This window comes from Phallusia mammillata, chromosome 7 (assembly GCF_965637545.1).
Source record: "Phallusia mammillata chromosome 7, kaPhaMamm4.hap1.1, whole genome shotgun sequence".
NCBI lineage: Eukaryota > Metazoa > Chordata > Ascidiacea > Phlebobranchia > Ascidiidae > Phallusia > Phallusia mammillata.
Window position 1 is genome coordinate 24,770,262 of NC_137258.1, and position 15,317 is coordinate 24,785,578.

Here is a 15,317-nt window from a genome sequence, read left to right on the forward strand (position 1 = left end):
CAGTTAGATCTTTGCGTTTGCCCCAAAATGACAAATAAGCAATTTTGACTAATTTCTTCTCTTCATTGTAAAAGACAAGTCCTATAAGTCTCCTTGTGACATATGAAAAGTACATCATCAAACCTGTTACAATGCCTCCAGCGATTGCAAAACTGTGAGCAGTGGGTGTATTTAGTTGTCCGGCAAAACTCAGTGCATAAGCAATTGGTGTGCAAGTGACAAAAAAACCTGTCTGATATAATTTTATCCGCGAAAACACACGAACCCAATTGACAGGTTGGCATCGAAATACAACTTTAAAACCATCATGGCTCTCTCTTGGCATCACTTCATGTTTTTTGTAGGTTTTTTCTTCCATTTTGTAAGATTCGTGCTTCAAACATGCGGTTGTACTTAATAATCTTTTGCACAAGCTCAGATTTAAAGTTGTTAACTTACAAAAACTCCTAACCAACATTATGGTTGTCTGCCTGAAAAGATTCTGGTGAATTTATAGGAAATTTATAACATAACAAGCGTATTTTATTGCGCATTGTATATTTCAGTACTTTTAAGATAAATACAACATATATGGCACTTTTACACGACAGGAACTTTGAATTTGTTTTCGTCTTTGTTATTTAAACAAAACAATGGAACAGACTTCACAATATTTTACCAAACTGAGTAATATTGAAATGAAAACATAACATGCAACAATGATTGTTTGACAGCAAAACAGGATTTCCTAAATATTGTAACATTAACTAAAAAACTATGCTGATTGTATTGAAAAGTTTATTCATAAACCCAGTTTTGGCTGCATGAGGTCCACTCGTTAAGTTCGCACGGTTTGAACCACAGCGCGATTTCTTTTTGAGCAGATTCCACTGCGTCTGATCCATGGCAGATGTTGCGACCAACCTGGATGCAATAATCTCCACGGATTGTTCCAGGAAGAGAATCTTTAGGATTGGTTTCACCGAGCATCTTTCGTCCCGTTGCAACCACATTTTCACCTTCCCATACCATCGCTACTACTGGGCCAGACGCCATATATTTCACCAGACCGGGGAAAAATGGCTTCTTGGAAAGATCAGCGTAGTGAAGTTTTAGGTGATCTTCAGTTGCAATGGTTTGTTTCAACGCGACAAGTTTGAATCCTTTTTCTTCGAATCGCTGGATAATTTTTCCCACCAGACCTCTTTGCACGCCATCAGGCTTAACTGCGATAAATGTACGTTCCATTTTTTCGACAACCGGTTCACTTTGCCAAACGCGAGAAAAAAATGAAAGTAAGGTGACGATCATTAATGGACACGAAGTTAGCTCCGAAAACCAACGTTCAAGTCTGAAGTGAAAATTTTCCACGTGGACAGCTGTAGGAAAAGTGAAAAGAGTTCACCTTGAGAAAAAAGCAAAGGAAATGAAAATATCCTCACCTACACAATCCTTTTTTTGAAAAAAAAGAAAACCTTTTTTAAAATTATATTTAAATGCACAATGATAAAATTGTAAAAGTTTATTTTTCGATGCTGGAATATATACAAATTTACCCGTTTCCATTTTATTTTTGTTCAGCGAGAAAAGATAAATAAGTCGGGGAAACACCATTATGACGAAAGAAAAACTTCTGGAATTAGTGCGAAAACCATAATATAGCTTCTCATTAATTTTTACGCTTGGATGTAGTAAAAAAACCTTGAAAGCAGATCGTGATTCTAAGTTTGTTTCCAGATTAAACAATTTAAATTATCCTTTATTCTTATGAATAAAACATTTGTATAACAATAATAAGTGTTCAAATAAGGCAAAAAAATTACTGGTACAGGTAAACATTAATGTGGTAATGCAAAAGAAATGCGTCGTTTCGGACGTAAACAATTTGGTTTAAGTTCAGCTGTTCAGTGAAAGACTGAGCTGAAGTTTGATTTTGACTTTGCAATTACAACCATAACTACGTAACAAGGTGTACAGTTGAGCAGTTGTTTAGATTTGACAGTAAACATAATGAACGAAAATGGTCTTCAAACTGTGTTACGATACAAAACGAGATTGGACCCCCAAACTGAAACAAAAAAGGTATTTTGATTTATTACTGGCTGATTTAGTGCATTTAAAAAAAAACTGTGACAGTTAAAACATCTTGAATTTCATCAGTACTAGGTTGTGTGTTTTGTTTCAGATTGTTCGTGCTTTACAAAAGCTCAGTGAAGTTGAAATGACAATCGACATTTTGCAGGTTTGTCTGAAAATTGCCCAGATTTTTTGCTGTAAGCTACAAGTAAAATATTATGGAATTAAATATGCAATTAAAAGGATTTGTATTTTGTTAGCCCAGTTTTGCTCTGTATGAATTAACATATATATGATATCTTTACAATATAAAGTTGTTAATTTTTCCCGATATTTTGTACTGTAAGTTAGTAATAAAATTTACAAAATTTTGTGGTATTTGATGCACTTTTAAAAAGCAATTGAATTTTTGTTGGATTTATTAATTAAAGTTACATCTGATTACAACATTGCTGTTGAGATCAAAAATTCATGAACATGTAAAAAATTCAGGAGACAGGAATTGGGAAAGTTGTGAACAATTTGAGAAAACATGATGAAGTTGGAGGTTTTGCGAAGGAACTTGTGTCGTCGTGGAAACAACTTCTGTCAAATAAACCTTCGAGCAAACACAACTCTCCAAATAAATACCAAAGTTCGACGTCAAGTCTGCAGAATGCAAATAACGATGAATATGACCCTTCGGGGAATTGGGAGATGAAGAAACAAAAGGAAAAGGTATTGTGAAAAATATTTATATTTTTGTGTCTATGTAGGCTGTAGACAGTGCATGCTGTTTCAACCTATAAAGTCTCATCAGCGCAGCTAGTGGTGAGAGTAACTGTCTGCCGCTTATCATGTATTGGCTTGATGATTTTTACATGTCTGTCTTGGTTTTGTGAATAACCTACCAAATTTTCCTTTTTTAGAAAAAGAAGTTAAAATATTCAAGTGAAAGTGAAGAATATGATCCGACTCAAAACTGGAAAATGGACAAGGTAAAGATTTTACTTTTGTGGAGATAAAACATCCAAATTGCTTTTATGGTCTGAAAGCAAAAAAATGCTTCTTATTTTTCCTGCAGTTTAGAATAAAGTTTCGGAAACAGTAGAATTGCATTAGTTTAAAGAGATTAAAAAATATTGCTTGTGTTAAGTCTCCAAAGCTTCAAGTATTTTTACAATGTTCCATATATTTGGTGTGCTCATTTTAATTATATTGATTTTACTCAAAATGTTTATTTTTTTTTTTCTTTTTTTTTCTTTCATTTTTCTTCTCCCCAAAGTTTGTTCGACTCGTTTTTCCATCAAATCCTTGATGGATTTGGATGAAATTTACACAGATGGTAGATGTAGTTATGTAGATGTGCATCCCACTTTGTTTTTGTTCATAACCCCGGTATTTACCCCACTAGCCCCCTAAAATGGGTATTTTTCCCCCGAAGTTTGTCCGACTCGTTTTTCCATCAAATGTTTGATGGATTTGGCTGAAATTTACACAGATGGTAGATGTAGTTATGTAGATGTGCATCCCACTTTGTTTTTGTTGATAACCCCAGTATTTAATCCGCTAGCCCCCTAAAATGGGTATTTTCCCCCGAAGTTTGTCCGACTCGTTTTTCTATCAAATGTTTGATGGATTCAGCTGAAATTTACACAGACGGTAGATGTAGATGTGCATCCCACTTTATTTTTGTTTGATAACCCCAGTATTTACCCCGCTAGCCCCCTAAAATGTTTTTTTTTCCCGAAGTTTGTCTGACTCGTTTTGCCATTAAATGCTTGATGGATTTGGCTGAAACTTATACAGATGGTAGATGTAGCTATGTAGATGTGCATCCCACTTTGTTTTTGTTGATAACCCCAGTATTCACCCCGCTAGCCCCTTAAAATGGGTATTTTCCCCCGAAGTTTGTCCGACTCGTTTTTCTATCAAATGTTTTATGGATTCAGCTGAAATTTACACAGATGGTAGATGTAGTTATGTAGATGTGCATCCCACTTTGTTTTTGTTGATAACCCCAGTATTTACCCTGCTAGCCCCCTAAAATGTTTTTTTCCCCGAAGTTTGTCTGACTCGTTTTGCCATCAAATGCTTGATGGGTGTGGCTGTAACTTATACAGATGGTAGATATAGTTATGTAGATGTGCATCCCACTTTGTTTGTCCGGATTACCCTAGTATTTACCCCACTAGCCCCCTAAAAGGGGTGAGTTTATAAACAATGTCAGAATTGGCTAAAACTTGGACAGCTTGTAAAGTATGCCAATTATCGTTATTGCGTCATTGCAGTTCGGGGGTTGTTAACAGCCCTTTGACGTCAGAAACATTAACAGTTGTTGCTCAAAACACATCTAGTGGTTGAAATTTTAAACGTTGGCAGATTGGACTGAAATTTTGCAGTACTATTGATTGAGTCATTGTGGTTTCCTTCGTTTAAGTTTGTGTGTGTTGAACCTCAATTAGTTATCCTACTTACTCATTGTTATCTATTGAAATGCATTATCTACAACTTTGCATGTGTGGGGACCCATGAGTTTTTGCTTGCAGAAACAACCAAGGTTATAAAAGACGATGGCTAATATAGGACCCAATATAAATAAGTGTAGGAAATCTATTAATGTTTCAAAATATGCTATAGCGTATATGCAAGGGCAATATGTGCTAAGCCACCCTTCTAGTTTTAAACAAAATTGTTTGAATTTTTAGTCAGATGAATATTCACCAGAATATCCACAAATTACAAAAACGATGAAAAAACAAAAACAAAAAGGTGACGAACAAAACAAATCTGATGTCTCACGTCATCAACCAGCAAAAAATCAAAGCGACTTTCTTCCAAATGTCAGTGATTCTGATGAAGATAATTCAAGTAACGACGATCAAGTTGCTTCATATTTACCTTCGGTTTCATCCACAACTTTATACTCAAATAAAACCCACCCAAAACAACAAGTTTTAACCAATGGGGAAAACCTGTATGAAAAACAATCTAAAAAACAGAAAAATCATAAAAGGAAAAGTGAAACAAGTGCTACACCTCCAATAAAGTCATCAAAAGGTGAGTTTCAAGAGTTGGTCATTTGTTGGGTGGTGAAGTCGTAATACAATATTTGTTCAGCTACAAAACGTAAATCTGACTCTGCCATGATGGAATCACCATCAAATAAAGTTAAGAAGTCTGCACCAGCGTCTGTTGACAAAGTAAAGAAACAAACTAAGAAAGGTACGCTTGCTTGCACTTTTTGCTGGGCAAAACATGCTTGCACTTTTTGCTGGGCAAAAATAAGCTAATTAGTTCAGCATTACTTTATTGTTAGCAGTGGTCTGTTAGTTCAATTTTTAATTTATCTAAAATATATATTTTTTTGTTTTTATAATTCTGTTTTTTTAAATTAAAAAAAAAATTGGTTCCTTGAAAAACACTGTTTTTTGTGAGCAGAATCAAGTGGAAACTTTTCATTTGAGGATTTCATGGCGATGGACACAACTAAAAAGATTAAAAAGAAAAAGAAAACTCAACAAAAATCTGCAAATACTTCACAGTTGCAGGTTTGAATCTTTTTACATTACAAGCAAATAGAAAACTGACAGAAAACTTGCTTTTGCTTTTACAGAACAGCTTATCACCGAGCAAACAAAAAGTGGAACTACATCTGCCGAAAGTGCAGGTATGAATAACAAGTTGTAGTTTGTGATAAGTAGTTGGTCAGGGTGGTGGTTCTCAAACTGGGTTATGTCACACACATCTGGGTATTTTGTAAAATAGGGTGGGCAACTCAAGCCTGGTACATCAGATTACGTTTGTGGGTAAAAACAATGTTTTACACATAACATATTGTGTAGATGCAGTGGTGTGGTGACTTAATGGGTTGGGAGACCCCATTTTGAACTAATCAATATGAATTTGTGTAAGAAATGTGTATTTAAAATATTCGTTTTGTTTAGTCAGTGTACCGGCCACTGCCCCAAATTGACCCCACCGACCCTTACTCGACCCCCTCCTCTTCTTCAAACCACCAACACTCGATGCGGATGACTGATGAAGTGGCAGCGGAACTTCACAGCCAGCGGAGTTCGGGAAGGATGCAGATTTACTCCGGGCAGAAAACTTCATATTTACCAAGTAATTTTAGAATTTTAAATCATAAGTGATATTGTGCCATTATCTATAGTCTGTAAAAAGGCTTCACAAGGCTGATCCTGTTGGTGAATAACTATTTAATGTACAGCTAATGTATGTTTAGAAACAAAGTTATCAATATTTGTGTATTTGTTTCCGTGATCTTGTTGTATATTGTTTCACGCTGCTATGAGCAGTTTTTTTTTATTATTCAGACTGAAAAGTACAAAAATACTTGTGTGTTATTAAAGAGCTAAATTCCAACAAAATAGTTTTGTTTCACCCAAATTTTGTTCACTATAATTATGATAACATCATCATTACCTCGTTTAGAAATGATGTCACTTTACGACCAATGCATGACTGTGCTGATGAACAACATTGACAGTGAGTTACATCCACATATACATATATTTATATATAGTCCATGTGTTTCATTGTTACCTTGTATTCCAGAACTTGATGTAATTGGGGTGCCTTATGACATCATAAAGCCAGTATTGGAACGTTGCACGGCAGAACAACTTTACCACTTGGAGGATGTGAATGTGGTGAGCAGAAAGTTAAAACTTGTTTTGTTGAATTTTCGCGAACGATATTGTAAGTGCTGTTGATTTTTAATGCATGTCTCAAATTTGTCCTTAGTACTTACTTGACGATACTGACGAATTGTGGAAGAAATTATCGCAACAGGATTTTCGGGGAAAAGTTCCAGATGAAATGGAATCCTGGAGGGAACTTTACTTGGTAAGTTAACTGGTTGAATTGTGTTCCGAATCAGAGTTGGAACGGGTTCTGTCGTGCTTTCTTTGATCAAACGGGCTTGATTACGGCCTTCACATTCTGTGTCCGTTATATTTTAGAATATGAATTACCTACCTAAGTAGCTAGTTGCTGGATATGACCTAATGCTCAACAACCCTAAAACGTGCGTTTGAAACAAAGACAATTATTTTGGCAAATAAGTTCCCAAGTTCCAGCTAAGCAGGAATCAGCTGTAAAACTTGCTTTATGGAAACCCGCTTTCTGTGTCGTGTTAATCAGGAAAAGTGCCAAGTTTCATTGCCGGGTGTTTCTGTCTACAATATTTCAGAAATACTAAAATCCGAAACATCAATTTTACTTGTAAATGTTGCCTAGGACAAAGTGAACAAGCCAAGATTAATTCGGGTTAGCTCCAGTTTGGTTTGTAAATCGAACATCCCTGTTTGTGGTGTTTGACGGCCTGTGGTAATCTGATGATTAAAACGCAACTTACACATTACATTTGTGATTTATTTATTATTGGTTGTAACCACTGTTCCGTAGACACCGTGCACAGCTGATGTTGCAGTGAGTGATCCGTAATATTTTGTTTGCCTAACAACGTGATAACTAAATAAAACGTTGTTTATGACCATTCCTGCAAGTAGCCCTCACAATTTAATGATTTGTATCATTATATGCTATCATCTCACGAGAATACCGTGAGTTATACTTCCGGGTTTCATATGACATATTTTCCCACAGCGTCTTCATGATGCTCGTGAAGAGAAATTGGCTCGTCTCACTCAAACCATCCAAGCGAAAGTTATCAAGTCCAAGCCACTCGGTATGAACGTGTTGTTATTTCCACACTTTAATCTTCTTGCTGGTCTGACACATTTGACTCAACTTTGTGTATTTTTCTGCAATTTCATCGACTTTCTGTGTGAAAATGATGTACAGTTAACCTCGGTTAATCCGGACCAGTTTGCACCAAAAAATTGTCCGGATTAGGCGAAGATCCGGATTAACCGATGTCGATTAGTTCAAGCCTTACCAAATTACAAATCATTTGTACCTCAAGTTTTGACCCTATTAGGCGAAGATCCGGATTAACCGAGCTTTGCTGTATTTTTGCACTTTTTTAACCATTCTCAGAAAGTTTTTGTCCTTATTCAAGTCGAACTTTTGTTTTACGAAACTCCAAAAGAAGCTGGTATTTATGTAAAACTTCATAGCGATGTTTTATTTGCAGAGAAACGCACGAAGTTGGCTTACGTGGGAATCGGACAGGCTAAAGCTCCTCGTAATGTACAACGAGCCCAGCTAAAATATGGGACGGCTGGAAAACGAACGAATCAAGCCAGCGACTGTAACGGTTCGTTCAAAGTTATGATCGTATGTTGGAGGCTCTAGTTGGCGTTGTAAGCGTTAAACCCAAGAACAGTCAGATTTCGGGCAAGCGAGTTTAAACTTTTCTGATTTACGAAAACTGAGGTTCGAATTTAATTTGCAAAAAAGCTTTTCTGTTTAATTTTTTGTTTCAACTTACGTAGAATCCTAGTTTGCAGTAAAAAAACAAACATCCTGTGTTGGATATGAAAGAAAGTTTTTCATCGAAAAAATTGCAAATAGTTTCCTAAGTTTTACCACAAACCCTGTTTGGGAATCAAACGAAGTATTTTATCTTGTGGACAACATCATACGGGTTTTCCTCGTTTTTCTGCCGCAACAAAGTCACCTTTGGGTTCTGTTCCTTTAAAACTTTGTACGAGAAACTCGTAATGACGCAATGCCACGTCACAGGTACGTCATCTCTGAAACAGCAGACGACCGAATTACGTATGTCGGTTCCGGTTGGATCGATAACAGCAGCAAGTGTTGATGCGCAGACAACATCGAAATCATGGAGTAAAAAGCAACGTGAGTACGTGTGAGAATAACAGGGCTCAACACACACAGAGTAGGGACCCAGTGCCGGTCCGTGTGAAGTTTGTTACTTAGGGGAAAACCTGATTGTGCGAAACGGCTCTCACTAAGTTTCTCTCACTATATCAAGGTCATGATTTCTACACCAAATGTTGATTATTGCTTGGAAGTAAGATCCACAAAATAGTGCCTGGTTTGAACCAGTGGCCCGAAAAAGTTTGCCCACGGCCGTGTATTATATAACAAAGCTAGTGGATTATAATTTCCTTCAAAAATGTCGAGAAGTGAAACAAACAAACAAACACAATGGTAAAACCTTAAGAATTATACAGTGTAGCTATTAGGGATGGTCCGAAACTGCAAATGTTCTGTTTGGTCGAGCACCGAACATCTCACGTTAATGCTCGGTCCTCAGCCGAACACGCTCGGGTGTATTGTGACGTCACAAACATCCCCTATTCCACGCAAGTTTTGGCATTACAAGGTGGCTTACGTCACCAGTGGTGTATTAAAGCTGTACAGGCCCTAGAAGTACGCGTTATTTTACAATCATAACGCATTTAAATAAACTGTCATTTTTGTTCTTGTGTACCCTTTCAAAAAATATTCTTATGTTAGTATGAATATGCAAATTTAACGCTCGGGTCAATTTGTGCAACTGCTCGGCCGAGCACCGAGCATCAAAACGAGCGATGCTCGGTACCGAGTACTCGGGTTCTGGCTCGGCTCGACCCATCCCTAGTAGCTATAGACCAGTGGTTCCCAAACTTTATCTACTCGCGTACCATTTTTTTGGTTCATGCAGCGTTCTCGTACCACCTACAATCATGTTAGAATTTAATGAATAAAAATGTTACTAAACTTTACTAACTAACTTTACCTTAGTAACTTTGGCCTTCAGTAACCAAAGGCTCGTAAATATTAAACAAAACTTAGTCAAACTTTTACCGCCCTCGCTACAGTGCTACTGTCAACACAACTAGTAGCTTATTACAAAAACTGACTTTAAGGACTTATTACGTCGTAATAACAGATTCATTACGTCATAATAAATCTATTTCGTCACAAAGAAACCTTGCTTAACAGTTCAATGCGGCAATACACCAATGAATTAGAATTTAGTAGGAAATATAGTGTGAAATTTCACGCTCTACGTAATTTGTGTGAATTAAAACTTGTGTGAAATAAAGATCGCTTTGTGTGAACTTAATAAGTTGCTCGCGTACCACCTTGGAGACCTTCGCGTACCACTAGTGGTACGCGTACCATAGTTTGGGAACCCCTGCTATAGACTATACAGATGTGTTTGAATCGGCGTTGGCACGTCGTGTAGTTATGCCCAGACTGTTTAAGGTATAGTGGACATAAAAAGCATAAAAATCCGTTTGTGCATTATACTAATTAAGACAATTAGCAAAAAACAAAACAAATCTGTTTGGATCAAGCGCCATTTGCTACCCAAGTGTTTGTCAAAAGAATCTTCCAACTTTAGGTAGAAAGTTTAAAAAATGTTATTTTGTGCTTCTCCAGCTCCCCGAGTTGCTCCTATGATGGCCAAAACGATGAAGACGATTCATAGACTACGGATGAGGAGATAGCGACATCTACCGGTGGCATTTTAGTGGGGGAGCAGCGGAGATGACCATTGAAAGTTTTGTTTCTTCTGGGCTTTTATTTTTTGTTTACGAAGTGTCTTATATTTGTTTGAAATTGAACTTTTCGGTGTGAGAAAGAACTGGAATGTGAAGATATGCAAGAATGTTTTTTGTGAATTCGGTCAAATACAGCAATTAATCTTCCTAACAGCAAGCTGTTGAATTTTATTGACTAAAAGTTTCTTTTACCATATCTTAAAACATTTTTTTCTAACACATCTCATCGCCACTGTTACGCGTTTCGTATCATTAGACCCAACTCACTGAAGTCAAAATATAATTTGTTTCTTTACAAACCAATAGCCAAGCGCCATAAAACATATGCCCGACGCCCATAAGCGGACAACTGGGTGTTTTTACCTTCGTATATATTAAAAAATAACTTTATTTATTGCTGCTTTTACTATTTCTCGTCTGATATTCTGTAATTTATTGAATAAAACGGTGATACAAGAATATTTGTCTCAAGATGTTTGGGGAATTCCCCTTTACACCTGTCTTGCGCATGCGCAGTAACGTCCAGGTAAAATGTTTCTTGAGACGAAGCAGGGAAAGAAAATGTTCGTTGTTTGGAAATAGGAAGAAGAAATAAACATTGAATTTTATTATTGGATTTAAAACATGTAAAACATAATAAGGATTTTTTTTTGATTGGATTTATTTTGTTGACGTCTTTTTTGATTGTTTAGTCAAGTTTGGTTCATGACAGTTTAGCAAATTAGACAAAAAGTTTTTTAGTTTTTTTTTTAAATGAAAACCATTTTTTTCCTAATATGCCACAAGATCAAAACAAAATTATTTTCTGATCTTGAACTTTTCACTTTAAACTGACAAAATTAGTTGTTTAAATGAAAGAAATTAAATTTTCTTGTGTGATTTGTATATAGATGTGTGAGTTTAAACAATTGAAATTTAAGGTCTTGCATTGAAATGAAACTTTATACCTAACTGTGTTAAAAACATTCGTCAAACATTTTTTTTAAAATTATATGTTAGTTTTGATGCTTGTTATAAACATATGTAAAAGTCATGCAACACTATACACAGACAATGTTGGGTAAATATTGCTAAATTTCAAACTTAACATCAATTTTCTTTAGGTGTGTGGAAATTGCTTCCTGTTAAGCTGATGGTTACAATTACAATTCATTCACCCATTACATTAGACTGCATTAGATTGCAGGAAACTGTTATGTTTTGCATTTTAGATGCTAAAATAACAATAATTACAAGGTCTTATACTTTCACAGCGGAAGCTTGTTTTATAGTTAAGGCTTGTAATTATGCCTTATATGTTGGCTTAAAGTCTTTACATTTGTTGTAAACTCTGCTTTTTAAGTATATTCTAAAAAATGTTGCTTCACATCTGAATATGTTGCTGTTAAACTTTAAAATACACGTTAACCAGAGTTATCAAGAGTATTTGTTTATCTTGTTCAAAATTATTACTGATTTTATATTTTGGTTGAATGAGTATATTGCAGAGATTTACAAACTACTAAGCAACAGCTTGTTTTTCCGTTCATTGCCCTTCATTTCTAATTCATACATAACCCCTCCCTGTCTGAAACCACATCAATAATTCAGTGCTTTGCATCCCACTCTACTGATGCTGCACTGGAACTGTATGTCTGATGCTTGCAACAAACTGTCATGTAGATAGCTAATGACATGTAGCTCAAACTGAGTATGAAATTGAAACTGATGATGTTTCTTTCCTATTTCTGATCTGTAAATTAAAAGTTAATCAACAGACAGTTTTAGGAGATTTTTTGTGTTTAAAGTTTAGATTTCTGTATGAAAACACCAATAATTTGGCTCATAAATGTGCTTTGTATATTTTAAATGTGTTATATTTCAGCATAACATCTAGTGTTAGAAGGCATCAAATGGTATTTGTTTGTTATCTCTGTTACTGAAAGGGAAAAAGAATATACCACAGTTATTATATTCTTTTATAGGGCAGTTTTCTGTTCTGTTTTTTTTGTTTTGTCAGAAATGCCACATGTAAAGCGTCTCCACTCTATGACGCAATATGGGTATTATGACGTAATAAGACTTTGTCGAATTTTAGCGTGTTATGAATGGAAGTTATTATTTTCGTTCCAAATTTATAACATTCCGTTGTACGTTGTCAGTAATTGCTGGTCGCAAACGGTTGCGTGAAAAGGTTGCCTCCCTTTCCGACGATGTCGTGTAACGCTTGATTGCAGATGAATAGCTTGACGTTGTGTTGCGTGCTTCACAAAAAGTTGAAGTTAAACAGCCCTGTTCTAAAATTTCGTCAGGGGTTTTACGCGAAACCGAATATCCCCAGATGCGTTGACCTGAAAGACCAAGAAGTAAACAGTCTAAAAAGCTTTGAGCTGTGTTGTTTAAGTTTAAAAATATCTACTTTGCAGTCGAGCATAAATCTTAGCCCGTATTAGCTCCGTTTTTCCTAATTAAACGTTGCAACAAACGACTCTAGAAAAAAAGTTAACTCTAGGATAAAAAATCCATGTGTTTAGAAAAGTAATCCTATGCTTTTTACCTGTTAATTTAATCCCCTTATACCGAGATTTCGTGGACATGTTTCGTTTTTTGTTCGGCGGTTCTTGCGCAAATTAGGTGGAATGTAAAGTGGAACGAATTGTCAACTCGTTCAAAAAAAAAATGATTGTCGAACTCATAAATTGCAGCCGCCTTTTAATTAAAGAATCGTTTAAACTGCCAGATAACTAGGAAAAGCACATAAAAAGAACAGCTGTTTGTGGTTGGTATGAAACGTTTTCGGAATTATTAGGAAATTAGTTCTACGAAGTACCAGTGAATATTGAAGTAGCGATGAGTTTGTAGTCAAGCGGCTTCCCACAGCAAACAGTACCTCCCTGGCAATACAAACGTCACTGTTGATATTTGCATTGCGACGTTAGTCGGCCCAACGTAAGGAATTTCTTGTGGTGGATTGCTAAGTAACAGCTTTGTTGGCCGGAAAGTTTTGTCTCTGGTCGGTTTAGCATTCACCGCTGATTTCTAAATATGACCAATATATGGTTGGTTGAAAGCAGTCTCATTACGTCTGCTTTAAAACGTTTTACGTCATTAACGCAAGCCGATTTTTGTCAAAAGCTGGTAAATTTTCAAACATACATGTTACGTATTGATGTGTTTTAATTCTATTGTGTGTTGTGTCTGATACGTGGCTGCCCGTATCACATAATGTTTTGTGTTTGGTCCCGAATCGATGCGATTGTATACATTATACTTTATACAATATCAATTAAACTGAAGTTAGTTTTTAGGAAGTGAAACGTGGCATGGATCTCTTATTTGCGATGCTGAACGTTTTGCATCCCCTGGCAAACGCAGTCATTTTACGCCTTTTTTGTTTGACCTGGCTGTCAAATTTGTAAGCCAAATCTTTTAAAGGAAAGTTATTTTGACGCCTATTTGTTAAATATTGAAACACCGGGTGTTATTTAACGAGATTTAACCAACGTTGATGAAGACACAGACATAAAATGTTGACCTTAAGTCAAATAACAACCGTTGTTCCATTTAAGCCTGGCCCTGTGCAGCTCCCTCGGCCCTCAATGGTGATGCAAAATGTCAAATCAATCGATAGATATTGATTAAAATACGGTAGGGACGACCGCTTGATTGGCTGGCTTAATTTCCCAACATGAATCCTGCAAATTGCAAACCTTCTGCTGCTGATGTCGTCGTTCATTTGACGCGCGATCAGGGATCTGTAATGTTGGCTGCTAGCGAATCTGTGTGTCGGGTATTGGCTGGTTAGTTAAGCAGGTTAGTTTTGAGGCGATGTTCGTTCGCGTAAATATTTCTGAGTAGTTTGACCTTCACCTGTAGAATTCGGTCGTTGTACGGACAAAACAAAAAAGCACGAACGCACTACATTTAAATGGGCGAAAATACCACATTATACATTGTTTTAAAGGAAAGTCAAAGCGTCAAGACTTTATGAATTTATGAATTGTGCTAACCGCGGTGTGTTTATTTTTGTGGAGATGCGTTTTTAGAAGTGTCAATTTTCATTGAAGCGAGTAAAATAACATTTTGTACAAAAGTGTTTATTAGATACGAAAACTGAACAGGATTGTTTTCAGTGATAAAATAAGTCAACTGTTCTTTCGTTTTTATGGTTGATTATGAGAGTTTTGAGTGATATAGTGCGCGAGAGTTTGTACCACTTTGACCCATTATCGGATTTTGCCATTGTTAGTTCGTCAACAAATGGTTTCACGTTTGCAAGTTTGCTTAGTTTGTTCATTAGCTACCGAATTTTAATGTCAGCACTTTCTGTCGTTTCTTATTAAATTTTCATCGATTTCTTCTCTACGTTGTGACATAATAACGCCCACTGCAGACTAGTGAGGGCCGGTACAAAAACCTTCGCTAAAGGAGGTCTTTAAACGGACCACAGATAGTTTGTGCTGTTGCCCAAAGAAAGCTTGTCACATCATAATGATTTTAATTAATTTTCAGTTTCATTTGTTGCTTTACTTGGACAGTTCTATCGTTTTTTTGCCGGTTCAGTATCTTTTAACCAGCGTAGAACGGGGTGTTTTGCCCTCCTTAAACCCCCCTTGGGCATGCGTGCTCCCTTCCCTGTCTTTTAACGTTCGTATATTTCCAGTGTACACCACATCGCGCGAGGCTTAAGTGTGCGTCGTTCAATAATTAATAAACACTTCAACTGTTCCTTCTTTTCTGCGTCCCCGCTTCGTTTTGTTTCGTTGAATTCCCTCGGCTGACGCAAATGAACGACTTCGTTGGTTTCACAACTTTGCGCTGATAAGAAATAAGACAAAATGGATTAAAGGTTTCATG

General features: G+C 36.3%; 2 protein-coding genes across 2 annotated transcripts; one reads left to right on the forward strand and one right to left on the reverse strand.

The window, feature by feature from the left end:
• Window positions 1–500: 500 nt before the first annotated feature.
• LOC145237255 (nucleoside diphosphate kinase B-like) lies at window positions 501–1,380 on the reverse strand. The gene has a single exon (XM_080100056.1). It carries the CDS (start codon window positions 1,288–1,290, stop codon window positions 778–780), a length of 513 nt encoding a protein of 170 aa, XP_079956182.1. The 5' UTR covers window positions 1,291–1,380; the 3' UTR covers window positions 501–777.
• Window positions 1,381–1,800: 420 nt separating this feature from the next.
• Window positions 1,801–10,940, forward strand: LOC145237250 (elongin-A-like). Its single transcript, XM_080100053.1, has 16 exons — window positions 1,801–2,061; window positions 2,165–2,221; window positions 2,548–2,772; window positions 2,964–3,032; window positions 4,743–5,094; window positions 5,155–5,259; window positions 5,476–5,585; window positions 5,651–5,704; window positions 5,982–6,159; window positions 6,490–6,543; window positions 6,613–6,707; window positions 6,802–6,903; window positions 7,666–7,747; window positions 8,156–8,278; window positions 8,707–8,823; window positions 10,360–10,940. Exons 1-16 carry the CDS (start codon window positions 1,990–1,992, stop codon window positions 10,425–10,427), a joined length of 1,863 nt encoding a protein of 620 aa, XP_079956179.1. The 5' UTR covers window positions 1,801–1,989; the 3' UTR covers window positions 10,428–10,940.
• The last annotated feature ends 4,377 nt before the right edge of the window (window positions 10,941–15,317 follow it).

Bases quoted from the DNA above. Each gene is read 5' to 3' on its own strand.
- LOC145237255 (XM_080100056.1), bottom strand. From the start codon at position 1,290: ATGATCGTCACCTTACTTTCATTTTTTTCTCGCGTTTGGCAAAGTGAA.
- LOC145237250 (XM_080100053.1), top strand. From the start codon at position 1,990: ATGAACGAAAATGGTCTTCAAACTGTGTTACGATACAAAACGAGATTG. The intron at 2,773-2,963 runs GTATTGTGAAAA...TTCCTTTTTTAG, and splicing joins TGAAGAAACAAAAGGAAAAG to AAAAAGAAGTTAAAATATTC. The intron at 3,033-4,742 runs GTAAAGATTTTA...TTGAATTTTTAG, and splicing joins AAAACTGGAAAATGGACAAG to TCAGATGAATATTCACCAGA.